The sequence below is a fragment of the Lathamus discolor genome, chromosome 4 (genome assembly GCF_037157495.1).
Source record: "Lathamus discolor isolate bLatDis1 chromosome 4, bLatDis1.hap1, whole genome shotgun sequence".
NCBI lineage: Eukaryota > Metazoa > Chordata > Aves > Psittaciformes > Psittacidae > Lathamus > Lathamus discolor.
Genome location: NC_088887.1, coordinates 7,930,930 through 7,950,115, shown reverse-complemented (window position 1 = coordinate 7,950,115; position 19,186 = coordinate 7,930,930). Strand labels below are relative to the sequence as shown.

Sequence of the window (19,186 nt, the reverse complement as noted above, 5' to 3'; positions counted from 1 at the left end):
GTCACATCTCTGGTAGAGTCTCCAGCCTCAGGAAATGATCAAGGGTGGGCACTGCTGCATTAAGTTTGCCCTGAGCACTGCTACAGATACTAAAGGAAGGCCAACTTGCTGTTTGGAAAGCAAATGCTTTTTAACTTCAATCTGATACAGACACAGATTTTCATTCTCCAGACAGAACAGGCAATTTCTCCTATTTGCTGCTCTGCTCTAAATGCAATTGGCAACATCCTGTTTTCAATGAGGTGGCTTGCAGCAACCAAGTACAAAACACAACACTGAATAATGTGATGTTCCAGTACAATGTGCTGTGATATAAATGTGAGCCCCACAGTTATTGTAGAGTTATTGCACTGGTCTTTATACAGGTAGGTTTATTTTTCCACTCCAAAGTGAATAATGAATGGGATTCATACACATGACCTTTATCACTTACAGTTCTTCCACCACTCGCTGCAGGAGTGCTGGAGGGACAAGGGAAGGGAGAAACTTAGCATCACAGCTACACATGGCATCACTCCCCCTTGAGCAATCTTTAGAGGAAGAACAAGAGATCTCTCCTTGAAATAGATACATCACATCAAGCATCTGTATCAGGCCACACTGTGAAATTTTGATTTGTAACTGGGGTTGCAAAGCACCCAAGATTGTTAGCAGGAGTGGAGGGAGGATGAACACTTGCATGGATGCTGGACATGATATATCAGTCTTAATCCTTTGGCTCTGTTTGTCGGAATCTACTGTACTCGGTAGCAGGCAGCCTGCCGCAGCAAGCTTGCACTGTGTTGTCTGTGATAAAAGCGCAGATTCTGTGAACACAGAAACTCAGCGGCCAGAATATTCGATTGAGCTTCACAGAGCGAGTGAGGGGAAACTATCCCTTAAGATACCATCTAGTGGTATTAAGAGGAATAGACCGACAGCACCAGCAGAGCTCAACTGCGCGGAACAAGCACCACTCCTACCCTGTCGCTGATCATAAACTCCTGCCTTTCCCAGCAAAGGATGCCACCGAGGAGTAAGCACTAGGCTCAGATCTCCCTCTGACCAGTGTGTCCTAGTCCAGGAGCTGCAGGAAGGGAACACGTAAGAAGCAATTCACCCACCCAGCACTCGGTCCATGACATTCCTTGTGAAGCATGTGGGACTGGTCCTTACACTGGCATGTCACCCACACCTGCCCAGTGGCCACTTCCCACCAGTCCTTCCACTACAGCAAGAGCTTTGTCCTTGATGCCTCTGTCCCCATCAGCTTGGGCCCTGATGTCCAGCACAGCTTTCAGAGCACATGTTCCTCCTTCCCTGCCCCAGAAGGGAGACACTGACAGTGCATCTAGGTACCAACTGGGATCTGTGTCCTGCAGTGGGACCTGGTTGCTTTGCAGCCTGTCACAGCCTATCACAATGCTTACAACAAAGGGTGATCAAGCTCCCGTGGTGACATTTTCTTATTTCCCTTCCCTCATTTATAGCATACCATGAACAGAGTGTTCCAAATAAATGAGATCATTGTAAAAGTAAAGGTTTTCTCTCTGTAAATATATAACTAGTAAACTTTGGAGGGCTGAGGAAAAATCCACCTCAACAACTTTTTCCAAGGCAAAACTTACCTTGCTGTGCTCAGCATCAAGTGGTTTTCATGTCTTAATTATTCCTTGTGAGCTGAAAGAACACATTGTTATCAGCAATACCTCTGGGCCAGAGTTTCTTTCAAGAGCCTCATAGACAAGAGACATCAAAAGAAGCCTGCCATGACGGTGGCTGTCTTGAACATCGTAATTGGTATGACCCATTTCTTATGTCATCAGCATTTACCAGTAGAGCATGTAGAAAGCCCAAGTGCATGTAAAAATCCAGTGTGCTTTTGGTCCAGTTTAATACAAACCTTAAATACCTAAAGTTGCACGTGGGATTAGTATAAAAATGTACATCTAGCTTCCGATGAAATCACCACATTGAAGAGCGTGAGGTGTAAGAGTATTTGCGAAAGACAACAGCTTATAGTGAGAAACTGAAGATGCTCCATTCTGGTAGTTTTTCTAAAAAGAAATAAAAATGAAGGGATGAGGTAATTACAGAGTACTTAAGTACCTTCACATCAGCCTTCCAAAAGCTTTTTATCCTAGTAGAGCAAGCATAGCAAGAATCAAAAGCCAGAAACTGAACCTTTTCAAATCTAGCCTATAAGCTATAAATCTTTATTTATAAATATAAAGCCATAAATTTATAACAGAAAATAAGCTATACATTTTTAACAGTGGAAAGGCCTAATCACCAAGCAAAGTGATACATTCTTCTTCCCTTGACTCCTAAAGATGGGGTCTGGATGCTTTTCTGCATGATATGTTTCAGCTGGGGCCAAGTTACTAGGCTCATTGGACATAAGGGGGTGAAAGTCTCCAGACTACATTATTCAGGCAGTAGGAACTCACCACGCAATTGTCCCTTTAGCCTTGAGAACTGTTGCAATAATTTTTAAGAGGCTTGGTTGACTTTCTGGAAAGCATCACTTTGTAATTAATCTGAAAGTGCTACAGCATCACTTCTACAGAAAGATCTTCAAACCAGCCTGAAGAAGAAAGTCCTTTTATGGGTGAGACCATGGCTTTGGAGTGTCAACAAGCTGCTCAACAAGCTAGGGGAACTGTCCTGTGTATTGAGACCTTAAAACTCCTTAAATCATGTCATCTTTGGCAAAAACTGAGGCGTACATATGAAGATTCACAAAGGCAGATGTATTGTAACTGCCTTTATACAACCGGATGCTGACCTGAGTCTGAGGTCAGGGCTTCTCCCAGACACCTTCCCTGCCTTGGTGGTGCTGGAGGCAAGGGCAGTGCCAAGGAGGCTGGTGCTCCTCAAGCACTCAAGTTCACCAGGAGATGGGATGAGGGAGGGGGAGTGATCATGCTAAGAGGTGATTACATCGGATAGCCTGGAGAGTGGAGAGTATCCTTCCAGCACTGGAAGGATATGATGGTGTGGGAGGTGGTTACTGGCACTCTGCAGCCCCGTTCAGGATCTATTCACAGGTGGTCTCCAGATGGAAGGAGAGAAGGAGCTGTGCATAGCTATTTTCAAGGAGGCTGTAAGAAAAGATCTCCCCAAGAATATCTCCAAAGGTAAGGAATGCACCCAATTAATTCAGTATCTCCAAAATGTAAAGCCAGGAAATTCAGTTCGGTTTTGAGTTTACAGTCAGAGCCAGGTCATCATTAGTTGTCAGGGACTAAGGATGGCAGCAATCCTGAATCCTTGGGTGAGGGGGGGGTGTTGCCCTCCAAGTCCAACCTTAAACAAGTGTAGTGAAGGCTCACGGTCTCTAAGTCCTTTTCCTTATCTTGCTATTTTGCTGAGCTTTCATGTTAGCTTCTCTTTCGTGAAGCTGATGAGTAGGAATGAAGATGGTGGTCCCCTGGCAGATGGTCCCTAGAGCATGAAACAACATGAGACATTACCAGAGGCATTTGAAGATACTGCTTTTCAGAAGTGTAGCAAGGCAGAGGCATATGAGAGACAGCCCATGTCAGAAATGCAACAGAGGGACCTCCTTGGGGAGAAACAGGATGACAGCATTCATGCCCTTGAGGGCCTCCATGGTATCCTTCTCCCCCTAAAAGATGCTTTAGGAGACAAGCACTCTGGATACAGGAGAAAAACCTTCCATGTGTCCTCTGCAGGAAGTGCTTCCAAACCAAGACAGCCCCTGTAAACTTCACCTGAAATAGGCAGCGGGACAGCATTCCCCTGGGGTCTCTGAGCATTGGTGCCTTACCTTAAAAAACATCAATTCTCTAACACTTCTATAGTGTGATTGAATGAAAGAAGAAACCACCAAGGAGAGGCAAGGTCCCCTGTCACAGTAAGTGTGGGTTGCTGATGAGGTGTGAGGAGGGTGGCAGGGTAAGGACAGAAGTGGGAATAAGCTTCCTGTAAGCAGGAATAGCTTGTGAAGACTGAGGGAAGGGATGTGGTAGCAAGAAATAGGGAGGAAGTTCAGCAAAAGGGGAATTAGATGCTTAGAAATCTGATCGTTGGGAGCATGGCCCTTGGAGAGATGAAGATGTCCCACTGTCCTACTGAGAAGACAGAAATGACAAAGTAAGCACTGGCAGTGGGAGCCTGTATTCATTAAATGAGTCACTGAACTGCAGAAGAAGAGTTGTTTTATATTTGCTTTGGCAGCATATGTGGGTATTTCAGGAGCTCTGTTAAACCTGGGCAAAGATGTCCCAGTTTTCTGGTTCGTTTTGTAATGCCCCAGCTCTCTGATGTATTACGTGCTTTCCCCTATTAAATAGCCGCTCTTCTCTTGTTCTCTCCACTCCTTTCCTGCTCTATTTCCGTGTGCCCCAATCGTCCTTTCTACTCCTACTTCAGTGACAGAGCAGCTATGGCTGCACCCATCATTATGCTGGACTGTAGCATAAAATATCACTAGCCTAGAAAAATAATCATAGAATCATAGAATCATAGAATAGTTAGGGTTGGAAAGGACCTCAAGATCATCTAGTTCCAACCCCCTTGCCATGGACAGGGACACCTCTCACTAAACCATCCAACACAAGGCTTCATCCAACCTGGCCTTACTGTGTTAAACACCTTCTTTGTGCTTTTCTAAGCAGGGTTTGATAACCTCCTTCCGCAGTATTTTGTCTTACACAAAAGAGAAAGACCCTTATCCCACCCTGGAGGCAACGGAGATAACCGTGTGTATGTAAGTATATGGAGCTGATCAATAGCTTTACGAGCAGCACTCAGAGGTCTGTGGATTTTACACACTTGGGAATCTTTTGGAGGTTTATGGCCAGCTCAGAGCCTTCTGCCTAAGAACAGAGTGAAAGCAGGAAACGGGAAGGGAGCGGAGTATGAATGGTGGTGACTGGAGGGACAAAGACTGCAAACAAAGGGGCCCAGAAGGGGCTGGGAATGGAAACAGAAATGGAGGGAACCCAAGGGGAACCGAGTGTGTACAGAGGGGAATGAAAAAGAGCGATTTGGTGAGAAAAAAGCCAACAATATAGGGGACTGGAAGGGAAAAGAATGTGAATGGTGAGGCTCAAGGGAAGAAGACATGAACAGGGGGGCTGTAGCTAAACAGATTTGTCACCAGGGAGGTCTAAACAGAATAAGAACATGAAGGGAGAGGACAAGCATCGATGGAGGGAGCAGGAGAGGAGAAGAGCTCCCATCAGAGGGCAGTAGGGTATAGGGTTAGTGCAAGGGGGCTAGACCCTGGAGGTTTGACTTATGTTGGTGTGAGGGCAGAGGGCCAAGGGGCTGGGGCTGGGTCTCCTTCAGGATGGGATAGATTCGTGTGCTCACTGATAAAGGAGGAACTCTGATGAAGGTATTCAGCATACTGTTTGCTCGGTGGAGCAGGGCAGAGATGTTGACCTGGTTGTCTGTGAAAGGATGGCATTCAAAGTGTTAGTTTGCTAAGTGTTTATACAGCCATCAGTGGGAGCCTGGAAAACTTCTTCCTGGCTCCGCAAAGTATGAGCAGAAGTCCTGGTGGCTGGTGTTCTTGTGCTTCAGATCTCACATACTTCACCCAACGTGTTAGTAAAGAAAATGGTGATATTTGCACTGGGGATATCTAATGTCCAGTGCACTGAATAATTGAACACAGGCTTTAAGCTGCCAACGTCTCTGGAAATGTGATTCATTTACATTAGTACTGAATCAGATAAAATACTTCTGTGACACCATCCTGAACAGAACAGAGAAATTCCCCTCTTTCAGAGCCGTTCTCAACAAGTGAGCTCTATGTTTAAGAAGCAAACAGCGGATCGCATCTATTTATTCAGACAGGTTCTACATTTTTGGTCTGAAAGTCAAGTCACACATTCTGCAGAAACTCATGCGGCCATCAGAAAAGCACAAGGAGGGCACCCGTGCAGCTGTCAGCTGAAGGTAGCCTTTGTTCCCAGCTGAAACCCAGAAACAGCATGAGTTTTTGCTTTCAGCACTGTTCATTTTAGTTCAGAGTTCACAAATGCCATGACTCTGCAGTCGAAACCCTTCAGAAACCAAGATGTTGTCCTGCAGTACTTCTCTCCTCTTTGTCTTGTTGAAGCTGTTCTTCTGGGCAGACTGATCTGTTGCAGTACTGGAATTGGTAACTAGGAAAATGAGAATGGATGAGAAAGCCCTCATCTGACAAAATCTCACCCTTCTCTCTTTCCGTACACCATACTAACTAAACCTGTGTCTCACTTAACTTTGTACTTCAGGCCTCACAATGCTTACAGCGCCCAGATTTGCCCTCAAGTTTGACTGTCAGGTGAATGGCACATGAAACCGGACAATGCTCTTGAAAAAGTGAACAAGATTTGTAACAGCTTTTGCAATCAGGTGGCTTCTACCTACTCTGTGTTCGGTAAGGCTGACAAGAGCTGAGTGCACAGGGTATAACTAAGTAGTATATATTTGTAATGTGTAGTCATAGTTCTAGGATAAATAGTGCTTTACAAAAGCCTTGAAGGTGGCATGGAGTGAAAAGAAGGGCTGATGTGTTCACACCGTGGGTTGTGTGGAGTTGTACTAAAGCGATGTCTTTGTGCTGCACAAGATGCAGGAGTGGATATGGCCTGTGCAGTGAAGTCACCCTGGTCAGCCTGTACTCAACAAACAAATGAAAGATTCACTTCTATTTGCCATGGGTTGGGAGGGGGGATGAGGGGGCTGACTCACAAAGTCTCCATTTAAACACTCTGAGTTTGCTGCTGCTGTTCACCCAGCTCTCCTCTGGCTCAAGGCCCTACGTGTTTAGCCAGGTCTCAGCTCTTCCTGAGACTTAGGCAGCCTTGCTTTTCAAGTACAGCCTTCTCTGTGGGACCATGGAAGCAATCCACTGACCAGTGCTCTGCTTCGCCTCTTCCCACGTGTAGCGGGGCACGTAGCCAAAATCATGCCGTGCTTTTCTGTAAGAGAAGGTGAACGGGGTGTTCAGTAGAGTGACCAGGTGACGGTTGGTGGAGGGGATGTATCTGACAAAGGGCCGGAGCAAGAAGCTCACGATCTCCAGCAGCAGAGAGAAGTAATACAGCATTGTCAGAGGCATGGGGAGCTGGGGCTCAATCCCAAACCCCAGGTCCCTGGTCAGCTCGTAATTCAGATCTGCATAGCTCATATGAGGAGTGTCATCCGAGATGTAGTAGAACTGCCCCCTGATGTGCTTGGCTTTCTGCGGGTCTTGCAGGGCTCTGGCTGCCTGCACGTGTGCCCAGGCAATGTTTCCCACATACACGGGGTTCACCAGAGCCTCCTTCCTGGAGAAGCGCAGGTAGACGTTTCTGTTCAACAGGCACTTATCCAGGTGACCTAGAAGAAATGGGCATCCTTCTCCAAAGATGTACATGGATCTCAGGGCACAGGTCATCAGTGTGCCACCATCTTTAAGCACCTGGCCATCTGCTTTCAGCACAGAATCTTCTGCCAGTCTCTTACTCTGGGCATAAGGAAATTTTGACACACTCTCATAAGCTGTATCTTCATCACCATTGAAAATTGGGTCACCTTTGCAGTTAGGGCCTGTTACTTCTATAGTACTAGTATATATGAAGTGCTGGATGTTACAGCGGACACATGCCTCCAGCAGTAGCTGTGTACCTTCAAAAGAGAAACATGCAAGTCAGTGTAGAGCCCCCTCAAGCTGGAAAAAGTGGGGGGTTAGATCAGAAACTACATCTGTGGCCTGAGCTTGGCTACATCTCCCCTGTCTGCGGCTGGAGATTGGTTGGATTGACTTGGCTTAAGGCAGAGAACCTTTAGAAGTTGTCTCCAAAATCAGCTTCACCCAATGCATGTCTATACACTATTTAATTGGGTTCAATGCAGGGCTTGAAGAGGGAGATCTTATGAACAATGCATAGCGCCATGCAACCAAAGAACATAAAGTGCAGTGAGCAAATTGATGCTTGTGTACCTATGCCTCCTTTTTCAGCATATTCTGGCTCTTATTTACAGTAGTACAGGATTTCTTACTTTTAAAATCCTATCACAATGCTTTCATCAGGGGGAGTAGAGGTAAACTGGTGAGTTCAGGGCCTTTCAAATAGCCAAGAGGGTTAAGCTAGGAAAGCACATTCAAGGGGATATAAATACTAGAATCAGTGTGTGCTGGTTTAACTGCAAGTAGACTTTTCTGCTTCTGAGCTTTGAGGCACAAGTTGCCTTATTTGCTGTGCATGGTGTAACGAGAGAAATTATGTGTGAAAGGGCCAGTGACTTGGGAACAGAAGATGCAAAGACGTTTCAAAATGGCTTTGGCAAAGGAACATTAAACCCAAATGACTGATATGATATCACACGGGCGTGGCCTAGCATCTAAGGGATAAAATCAAACAGTAGCAGTGAGGCACAGGAATGATCTAACGAGTCTGCTCAGTCTGTCACAACTCAAGGCAGAACGATGCAGAGCAGGCTAGCGTTGCTAAAGAGAATATGAATAAAAGAGGTTCAGAGGACCAAGGAGTATTGGCAGCAAAACATGGACCTATTAATGAGTGAAAAATGCAAAGAATTATTGAACTGAATACTGTCAGGGCACCAAAATTCCATTTTCTAAGCTCAAAAAAGGGAGAAGTTCAAGAAACACCAAAGAAGTGCAAAGAAAAAATGTTTACACAGCCAGGAATAAAATGTGAAGGAATCATGCAAGGAACTATGTTTAGGTGACGCACGAGCCAGGCTCATCTGGAACATTAATTAACAAAACATATTATTTTAAAAGCTAATAGCTCAATTCTTGCCATCAATGCTGTTTAGAACGTGAGGGCAAGTAATACAGTGCAGAAGGGCTAGATAAAATCAAATGAAGCAAACATAAAATTATCTTGACAGTTGGTATCTGTTCAAGATCAAATTCACCCAAATAAAATGTGTTTTATTTGCAGCCCAAAGTTGTATGTGGAAAATGAAAAGGTTCTTACAGTAATGGGAATTTGAGCATCTTCCACATATTCACACATAATGAAGTAAATCTGCCATGGAGCAGGTCTCCAAGTGTTGCTTGCACGCAAAGCCCTTCTGGCTGGGGTTCTCATTCACACAGGGTACTTTTATTTGGATTATATTCAATTATTTTCTTAATTCCCTTCCAACCTAAAAATTCACTCCCCTTCTACAAAGCTATTTTTGCACTGAGGCCTCACATGTGTGTGGTGTGTGAGGCAGAGGAAAGCCCTGCATCACAATGAGTTGTGTTTGTTTGCTTCTGTTCTGGGTTTTGAACATTGACAGCTGATTTCTTGACACATTTGTGTTATAAAAGTTCTGTTTTCTAGGAGCACCAAAACATTTTTGCTGCAAGTCTATGTAGGACATAGTGTCTTGGCTGGTCAGAAAGCCAGAAGAACGTCAGAATGGAAATGGAGGCAAAGAGGGAAGAGGACAGCAGTGTTTATTGACTGATCTTAGGGTCAGTTGGCACTAGGAGCAGGCCCGGTGTGTGCTTTCGTTCTACCAAGTGTTATCAGCTAACACTCACTGGACCAGTGGGCTTTACTTTGTCCACAGGTACACTCTATTTTGGGAGATCTGAAGGGTTTATGCAAACCTAGATACTTTGTGCTTAAGCCTAAACCTGCTAAAAGAAATGATGGAGCCCACTCAGACAGCTCTGACTCTAGCTCAGAGCTAGAGAGCTTTCTGCTTTAGGGACATTTTAATATTTGTCTAGGCTTATGTTGTGGTTTTTATTTCCCCCAGTAGGTTCAGGCAACACATTCTGCTGTGAAAGCCAGATTGTAGCAGGAGTATGTTCATAAATAAAGACTTTCACAAGTCCTCTTTCTGAACTACCACCCCACTATATGTATTTGTCATAGTTCCCAATGCACAGGTTTACAGGAACTCACCTTTCTGCTCTTCCCTCCTGGCAGGGAGCTAAGAAGCTGCCTGCTGGGCTCTAATTTGCGGTGACTGACAGTTTGAGGCTTTGTCTGAGCAGAAATGAAAGGGTCTGGAAGCTGAACGTACAGCCGGGAGAAAACAGCCAAAATGCCAGCCTACTGTTTTCAAGATGCATGCAAGAGACAACTCAACTACAAAGAACACTCCCTTGCTATGAATGCTGGTGTGTAGCCAGTATTTGTTATGTGGTGGCTGTAGGAGTGTGTTCCTTATTTCTCTGTGAAGAAGCCCTGTATCAATGGCAGAGAGGAACAAAGAACCAGGAAAACTACTCACGGAAGTAAGAACGCTGTCCTCAGATCTTCACCAAGGAACTGAAGCTGTATGGCCAGGGAGGTCAGTGTGCATGCAGGTTAGGCAGCACCAGTTCATTGAAAGGCACAGGGGGTTTGGGGATCACAGGGAGTGAGATGAAGTTGTTCTTTTGGGACATACAAATTTCTTGGCAGCTGATGCCACACTGCCTAGACAAAAGCTTCCCCCTTCATCTGAGCTGATGAGGAACAGGAGCTCCTTAGTAGAAAGGTAAAAGTCCCATCACCGGCTGAGAAGTTACTGAAACCCCTTCCTCACATGGCTTTGAGTTTGGTGGGGGATATTTAATGATAAGATCAAGGTGGGAGAGCACCTGCTTCTCTGAACTGCATTCATGCATACACGGACATAATGGTAAAGGGGAGGAAGAAAAAGAGTAGGATGCAGAGAGCCACAGGTGGTGGGATATTAGCAACACAAGGTTGCTGTAATTGCATCCGAAGCCTGCAGTGTTTGTAGCAACTGATAAATGTACACAGGCAGGATGCTTCATGGGGAGGGAGAATAAGAACTGGTTTCTCAGATAGGCACTGGGATTTCAGAAGGTTAATTGCTTCCAGAAAGGTCCACTGAGCATGGTATTGTAGATATCCCTACTGAAGGCAGATCGGTGCAGATGTCAGGATGGGCATATGTGAGTGCTGACTAGAGTAAATGATCCTGCAGTGGAAGACCAGTGCACACTGGGTGTGGAGAGGTCTGTATCTCCATAGGGCTGCACAAAGGCATGCTTTTCACTCACAGGTATGATGTGCAAGATGTACACAGGTAATCTGGCTCAGAAAACCAGGCCACGTGCTCCCTTTCCTGAGCAGATGATGATCAGGACACCGTAGGCATGGGTCTGGGAAAGCTGCTTCGCTCACTTACCTGTCACATTGACTTCCCAGAGCAGCTGCTTCTCTACAAGGCCCAAGGTGTCAATGATGGAAGCTGTGTGGATGACAAGGGAGATGCCCTGACAGGCACGGTGCAGGAACGTCACATCCCGGATGTCCCCTTCCAGGATTTTCACCTCAGTCTTACCCTGGAACTCTGCAAGGGCAGCAGAAAACAAAGCAAAAGACCTTGCAAGCATCCTCAGAAGAGCACTGAAGGGAGTGGATATTTTAAGGCTAGCAAAACAGAAGGCATTTTCCAGTGCTATATTGTGCAGTGCTATCTGCAGTGCTTTAGAAGTCTATGTTGAATTACCTACTATATTTTTGGAGCCAATATTCACCATGGTTCTTTCTCTTTTGCTGTTGTTTAAAAGAAAACCCTTTCCCACTGCTATAAAGGGCCTGGAGCTTCCTTCAGGTGCGACTGTTCTAAAGTTCACAGCAGGGATAGGTTCACTTGTGCCTGTTCTTGTCACTGGCTCTTTATAGAAGTGATAATCCGAATATACCGAAGAGCCAGGCACTGCATTCTCCTGTCTTCAAGGTGATGAATGATCTCTCTCCTCCTACAGTATGTGTGCACAGAGCTGTGTTCACACCTATTTTCTGCCCCTTGACCTTGCCCATATTGCAGCTCCTTTAATACATTACTTTCAGTTCTGACATCTTTTTTATGTAACTTGGCCAGGATTTACTGTGCCTCTTCTAAATCCCGCTCTGGGTTCATTTCGGTGTCTGTGCTGGGGGGCCATGTTTAGCATGCACATCTTTCTGGTCTGAACCTGAACTCCCAAAGCTGTTCTCCTGAGCTACCTCAACCCTGACTTGCTTTAACTCCTGCTTTTGAAGCCCTCCCAGGACGCAGCGTGTGTGATCCTGGTGGAGCTCTAGGTCTCAGAGCCATCCTTTCCATAAGTTTTGCTGGGCAGAAGCATCCTTTAATACAGCCCAGAATTGCATTAACATGAGTGAGGCAGCAGAGGATGACCTCCTGGAAGTGATGCTGCTCTCCTGGCCCGTCCCTGGCCTGGCTGCAGCTATGAGGACTTTCTCAGCATGTCCTACAGGAGGTGGTGCCGTCACAGCAGGCGCTCTGGCCAGCCCCTACTGTGCCTGCACTGGAGGGCTCCCCGGGCATGAGCGAGGACGTGGATGCAGCAAAGAGGCATCCTCTGTCTTCTCCCAGCACAATCAAATGCTCATTTTAGAACCTGATTCATTTATGCAGCTTTTAGCCTCAGCCCTGACTGAGATCGTCCTAGTGCTGTGTCACCAGCTCCAGAGCAGGCAGGATTTCATCCTATGTCTTTAATGGAGAAGAGAGACAGCTGCTGGGATCTGGGGCCGAGCAGAGTAGTTTTTACAATGGTTTTATCCTATGACCTCTGTGGCACGCTAGAATGTAATCCTGTATTAATTTAACAATTATTCTGAGGCAGTAGGCTCAAGGCTCTTTTTTCCTCATCGCAGTTGGTCTGATATGTAGAATCTGTGAAACATTTACAAAACTGTTCCTAAATCTAAAGTTACTGCCCAGCATGGTCACCCAGTCACTGCCACTCTTATGTTCTTTTGTTTTACAGAGTGCATTCATTTCCTAGGGCTCTGTTTCCAGAAGCTTTACACTGACCTCTACTTGCAGGGATGCAAAAGAGTCAGATTATGGGGCTAGGCTTTTTGTTAAGCACCTGGCAGTTAGGTTTGCTCTAATAAACATTGATCTTTGTACAGCCCTTAGGTTGATGTCCTCCACGAGTAAGGCTTTGCAGGTTGCAATAATCCAAAGGACTGACATACATAATTCACAATGTAAATGCTCACATGTGGCCCCTTCAGAATGGCCACTGTGCCTGGGCAGGAGTTAGAAAAATGGAGTTTCTGTACATGCAGATCAAAGCTTTCAGGAAAAATATAAAAGAGATACATCCCTTTTAAAGCTCATTACAGGCATAGTTGGTATCAGTCACCAGAAATCTGCTGTCTAGCTGCTTTGTGCCTTGTTTGAGCTTTCAGTTTAAGTTGTGTATGATATGAGGTAGGAAAGCTGCTCCTCCATTCCACTTTAGCCAGCAGAAGTTGTCATGCTAAGTACAGTATGGGCCTGGTTCACTTTATCAGCATCAGCTAGATGTCAGGAATCGGCAGATTGATCTTGTTTTGCTCTGGGGGAAAGGAAAGCTGCAGGTGATCTTGGAAGCAGGGGGAGGAAAGAAGAAATGATGGACAGACAGTGGTTTCAGACCGAGATGAACAGCAGGGAGAAACTTGCTTTCCATCTGCACAAATCAGTGCCCAGGGATCAGAACAAGCACATGTGTGGGGGAGATACAAAATGAATTCAACTCAGGTCTCCGTTGCTGCCTACAGTGATTATGAGAAGGTACCCACTGGGAAAGCTGCTTCTACTTCACCAATGGTTTCTGTGCCCTCTGAGCCATAAGCAATGCTCCCTGCTTTCTGTGGGATAGTTTTTGCTTGGAAATGCAATGATTACTCAGTAAGATTCAGTGTCCTGTTGTGAGCAGTGCCTGACTCAGCGGCCAGTCCAGTCAGACTATTTGCCCTAAACTGCCTTTCTCTTTTCTATGTGTTGTTTAAAGTTCAAGCAAACAGCAGTGGCTTGTGGGACTTAGCTTAAGTTTCTTAGTGCTGTTTTATAGAGGTCCTAACAGCCATGGGGTGGATGGTGGGGAAAGGCACTCCTCATGAGAGAATGAACTGGATGGTTCATTCAAATGCTCTACTTTGTGTATTCATAGGAGAAAGTTACAAATTGCATCCCATTTTCATTTGTAAAGGGTAAAGCAATTTATTGGCTTCTTTGGCCTAAGCGAGCTACTGGCTTTTCTACTGCTACTCTGCCTTTCTGTTTTGAATACAGTGATAAAGGCAAATGAATGCCTGAAACTGAGCAAAAAGCCAGGAGGAAGATTCCCAGAGCAGGAACTTTCTTGTAGCAGAAGTTCTGGGAAAAAGACCCATATTCCTTCTCCTCTACTTTCCATCTCCTTTGGAGCAGTATTGGGTTAGCAGTGCAAAAACACTCAATGCTCAAGCATCAAACAACCTATAAATGTCTGTTTCTGAAAGATGTTTTATGCCTGATTTCTTTGCTGGTGCGAGAGGAAGGGATAAAGCAAGACTGCCTTGAAATAAAACCTCTACCTGCAAAAACTGGTTTGGATGAGAGGTAAAGACTTCCAAGCATCCACGTGAGACAACAGCACATACTCCCACAACACACAGCCCTTAAGAGAGGGGACTTACTTCCAAATTCCCCGAGCACTTCCTCACTAAAGGCTTTGTCCAGCAGTCGGATCTCAGCCAGCGCCTCCTCTTCTTCCAGCAGCAAGCGCACAATCCTCTGGCCAAGAAACCCTCCTGCTCCTGTCACCAGGCAGCTTACCCCAGCCAGGGACATTGCTCTGGGCTGCTCCTCGGAGGCAAACTGACTGCGTCTCGAGCTTCCACCGGCTGGTTCCTGTCCTGCCTGAGGAAATGAACACACGACATCAACCTCTGGAGGCTTTACAGATCAAAGGCTGTTACCAAAAGGCGAGACTCCTGGAAAACAAACTCTCCTGCCTGCATTAAACAGCAATTCTTAAAGCATGACTTACTTTTGCGAGCTGTTCCTATTCAGAAGTAGCCTACGCGCTTTCCATGCAAAAAAAACCCACCTTTACAAACTATTACAAATTAAAGAAATAAACAATGTCCCAAATCAACTTCAATGCCAAACAAACCCCACTGAAGTCTGCTTCAACCCTTGGTTCCACCTCTCTAGAGCTCAAAAGCCTCTGGGGGAGACTTGCCTGTATTTATATACTGCAGAGCACCCCCTCGGTCATTTTGCTTCCCCTCCCTCTCACGTTGCAAACGAACGTGGCGTTTCCACCTCCCCCTCTCAAAGAGGAAGGATGCAGCAAGGTCTTGGGTGCCTGGATCCTTGGAGGGTAAACCTCATGCTGATAATTCCCTGTATCTGCACTTGCTTGTGTAATACAGTGTTAATATGAGGGTAGAGGGCATTACAATTAAACGTAAATAGCAGGAGTAGCTGTTTGTAGTGGTTTGAAAAGTGGGATCTGCTGCTGTAGTTTTTTGGATACTGGGCTCCCTCATTATAGCATGGGTTTCTTACTTTCTATGTACAAGCTCAAAAGCTAAACTCTGAGATTTTGTATTAGTTCAGGACACTCGAAGCATTCAAAGTCATGAAAGGGTCTGATGTACCACTAAAATTACACTAAAGCAGCAGGAGAAAAATATCCCCCTCTGCAATGTCTGGTGTGAGGGTACCTGGTTAAAGTTAGGCTGGCGCTGGCTGGCTGTGCCGTTGCGGCAAACTGTGTTGTTGCCTTTTACATCTCCAAAACATAGGGAAAATGCTCTGGAGTTTCTCCCTGGGGTTTCATTCCAGTTCTAGGAAAACTGTTTTCTTGTGTGAGACCAAGGCAGGGCTTAGGTCTTAGCCTGAAGCTCCCAATACCTTCACTGCCTTCCTGGGTCTTTGTGCGCTGTCAGGACTCGCTGCCTGGGGCTGTATTTCCTCTCCCTCTCACACAGGGTCAGGCAGACATCCCTACTGAAGCAGGATGATAAACCCGTAGCTGCTTCAGCAAGAAGGGAGTTACAAAGAAGCCCAGCAATGCAGCAGCTGAGGCTGAAACCACTGGGAAGGGGATCACTGATTCCAGGCACAGCTGGAATGGATCTCTAAAAATGCTTTGCTTGTATTCCTGTGAACAACTGCTGAACTCCACTTTCTTTAATTCTGTCATGAATTTTGTTCCCTCATTAAAGAGAAAAACTATCGAGGCAGCAGCCCCACATTGTTACTTTTTTAGAGCAAAACTGGGCCCACAAGTGACAGAAGAAAGCCAAACCGTTTCTGTTGGAGAAGTATTCTAGCTGACACAGACTGCAGAGCTGTGGCAACTGTTTCAATCACAAGAGTCCTTGAGAATCTTTTCCTTACCCCCACACAGCTTTAAACAATTTGTTATCAGCGCTTCTTTCCTTGGCTTCTCTCAGTGAGAACCTTGACACTGTATGTTCTTATCAGAAGCTGCTGCAAATTAATTGTGTGCAGTGCATGCATTTTGCAAGGGAAAATAACTGACCAAAGCCTGCTGCTGCAACCAGTGTTCTCTGAAACAGGGCTTCCTTTTTACTGTTAGAAAGGGAATGAAATGCCTTAAAGAGGCGTTACAAAAACAGGCAATACAACATAGCCTCTCAGGATAGAAAATAGTCTCTTACACCAAGCTTGCTTATTAGAATGGCCAAGTTTAGCAGGAGTAGTGCTCCATATGAGAATATGCGTGGAGACCTCAGAGCAGCCCTACAGTGTCTGAAGGGGGCTACAAGGATGCTGGAGAGCGACTCCTTATCAGGGACTGTAGTGATAGGATAAGGGGTGATGGGTTCAAACTGAAACAGGGGAAGTTCAGGTTGCACATAAGGAGGAAGTTCTTTACTGTAAGGGTGGTGAGGCACTGGTATGGGTTGCCCAGAGAAGTGGTAAATGGTTCATCCCTGGCAGTGTTCAAGGCCAGGTTGGACAGAGCCTTGGGTGACATGGTCTAGTGTGAGGTGTCCCTGCCCATGGCAGGGGGTTGGAACTGGATGATCTTGAGGTCCTTTCCAACCCTAACTTTTCTATTATTCTATAAGTGCAACGTTGGGACTCTAGGGTGATTTAGTGCTGGTGTGCTTTTGTCCTCTTAGGCACTACTGGGCCAGGTGTCTGGCTCAGTTTGAGGGAATTTTATATATTGCCTACATAGCAGCCTCCATTTGAACTGCTGCTTGTGGATGTCAGGGATCAGACAGCAGCAGTTCTCTCAGTTCCAGAGCAGACCTGCTGGTGCTTCCTGTGGCCTCACCTAAAGACAACATTTCCATCCTCTGTTTCTTGTTGACATTGCCATGTGGGGAGGCAGGGTGGTGTGACAGCTCTTCTGTGCCGCAAACAAGACTGGCTCTGGTGTTCCCTGAAGGACATAGAGGCAGATGCTGTACACCCCAAAACAGTGTCAATGAGCAACAAGGCTGGAGTCCACCAGACTCCTGGCCACCAGGAGCCATGATAGACCTATAAGCTAAAGATGCCTACATGCCTGCAGCTCTAGGAAAGAGGCTGGACTTTGAGATGTTGATTTGGTCAAGCGAAGCTTCTGCTCTTCATGGTGGGAGACACTGTTCCCTCCTGGAAACACTTTCTTCTCTCTTCTGGTTACACATTGACAAGAGGCAACAAGACTTAAATGATTAACTTTTGGACAGCTGTGCTGAATCAAACTCTGAATAAACACAACTTCGTAGAGCGAGGAACAGTTTTAACCAGAGTATGAAGATAACCACCTTAAGAGACCTCAGTGTTTCTGTACATTCAAACCTGGCAAAGAAAATACCCCCTATTCTAGTAATACCAAAATTCTTCCACTAGAAGGGAGAAAGTGATTGTAAACTTTTCTTATATGATCTTCAAGGTCTGAAAACCTTGTAGGATCCTTTGCTATATTAGACAGCACCTGAACTGGGCAATCAACTAAAACCGTTTAGCCTCATTTTCCCTTTAGCATTAGGCAGAGCTGTGTTTCCTCAACTGAAATTGATGAGTGAATTATGTATTTAAAGGCTGTAGATATTTGCACCATATGCAAAGCAAAATGCTTGTATTTGGATCTACTTTTTAGATAAATAGACTGATTCCCTGGCCCTGCTACATCCTACAGAGATGCTGGGAGGCAGCAGGGTTTGATTAGTCCTTAAACTACATGTTTGTGATTTCTTTAGGCACAGTTCTCTTGAAAGATTTGACCTTACTTGAATTTGTATTGGGGACATGCACAATAACCAAATACAGAAAGCAGGATGGGGGGCATGAGACTGGTACATGTTGGTTTAATCCAGACCATAGAAAACTTGAGTCTTGGAAAAGAGTCTTGGAAAAGCTGTAGGATGGCCTTGTTTGAACAGCATGGTCAAACCCTGTGAGCTCTTCTTTAAGTTCACTCACCAAATAGCTTTATTTTCCTCTTAGAAAATGCTTTTTTGCAGCCTTTTCCACAGAGGGAAAGGTACTGCCTCTGAAGCTCCATGGTAGTTGGCCATGGCAACACACCAGTACAGCAGGCGACAGATCTGGTGGGTGGCTCTGATTTTATGATTCTGTGATGTCCCCCAACAATTTACATTGAAAGGAGCTCTGGAGGTCTCTGACCCAACCTCTTCTCAAAGCAGTATCAGATCAGATGAGATTGCTCAGGCCCCTGCCCAGTCAAGCTCTGAATATCACTAGGGATGGGTGTTTAAGAAACCCTCAGTTGCGGTGTCTGACCACCCTCATGCTGATTTTTTTCCCACTAATTTCTAGCTGGAATTTTCCTCATTGCAACTTGTGCCCATTACCTTTTGCCCTTTTACTGCACACATCCAAGACGTTGGGCTGCATCTTTCCTGTTTCCTCCAACTCAGTAGTGAAAGGCAGCGATGTGATACCCCCTCCCCTTGCCTTTAGCCTTCTCAGGACTGAGCGCACCCAGCTGACTCAGTTTCTTGTACATCCTTGAAATCCATCAATGTGTGCGATGTAGTGTGATTCCTGAGTCTTATCTGTTGGGCAGTCTGCCAGCAAGGATTGTTATTACTGGAGCAGAGGGAAGGCCTCAATGTGAAGGCCTCTGAAAGATCACTACAGACATTGTTATCTCTTTGAGAAATTCCGGTCTAAACAGAGTGAGCCAACAGGACTCAATCTTTGCCTCATTAAGGCAAATTGAAAGCAAGGCTTCTACAGAAGGTCACTTCTTGATAACGTGGCTCCTCCAGCACATGGCAGGGAAGTGGGCACTGGGGCATCTGCCAGTGGCATAGTGGGCTGTGACAGGGTGTCTGCACCACGGTGAGCTGCCTCTTTGCCCCAGAAGTGGTACTCTGCCATAGGCCATGGCTTGCCCTCAGAACCTCACCTGAAGAGAGCTTTGTTATTTGCCCCAGGATGCACATGCCCGGTTCTGTACAGTTCCCCATTGGTAGTGATCCCTGTGGCATCATACTCACACAAA

General features: G+C 45.7%; 1 protein-coding gene across 1 annotated transcript; it reads right to left on the bottom strand.

Annotated features, from left to right (window-relative positions):
• Nucleotides 1–5,769: 5,769 nt before the first annotated feature.
• LOC136013001 (3 beta-hydroxysteroid dehydrogenase/Delta 5-->4-isomerase-like) lies at nucleotides 5,770–14,895 on the bottom strand. Its single transcript, XM_065676184.1, has 4 exons — nucleotides 14,732–14,895; nucleotides 14,379–14,601; nucleotides 11,101–11,265; nucleotides 5,770–7,611 (listed from the first exon to the last, which is right to left on the bottom strand). The coding sequence occupies exons 2-4, from the start codon at nucleotides 14,530–14,532 to the stop codon at nucleotides 6,797–6,799; spliced, it is 1,134 nt and encodes a 377-aa protein (XP_065532256.1). The 5' UTR covers nucleotides 14,533–14,601; nucleotides 14,732–14,895; the 3' UTR covers nucleotides 5,770–6,796.
• Nucleotides 14,896–19,186: the final 4,291 nt, after the last annotated feature.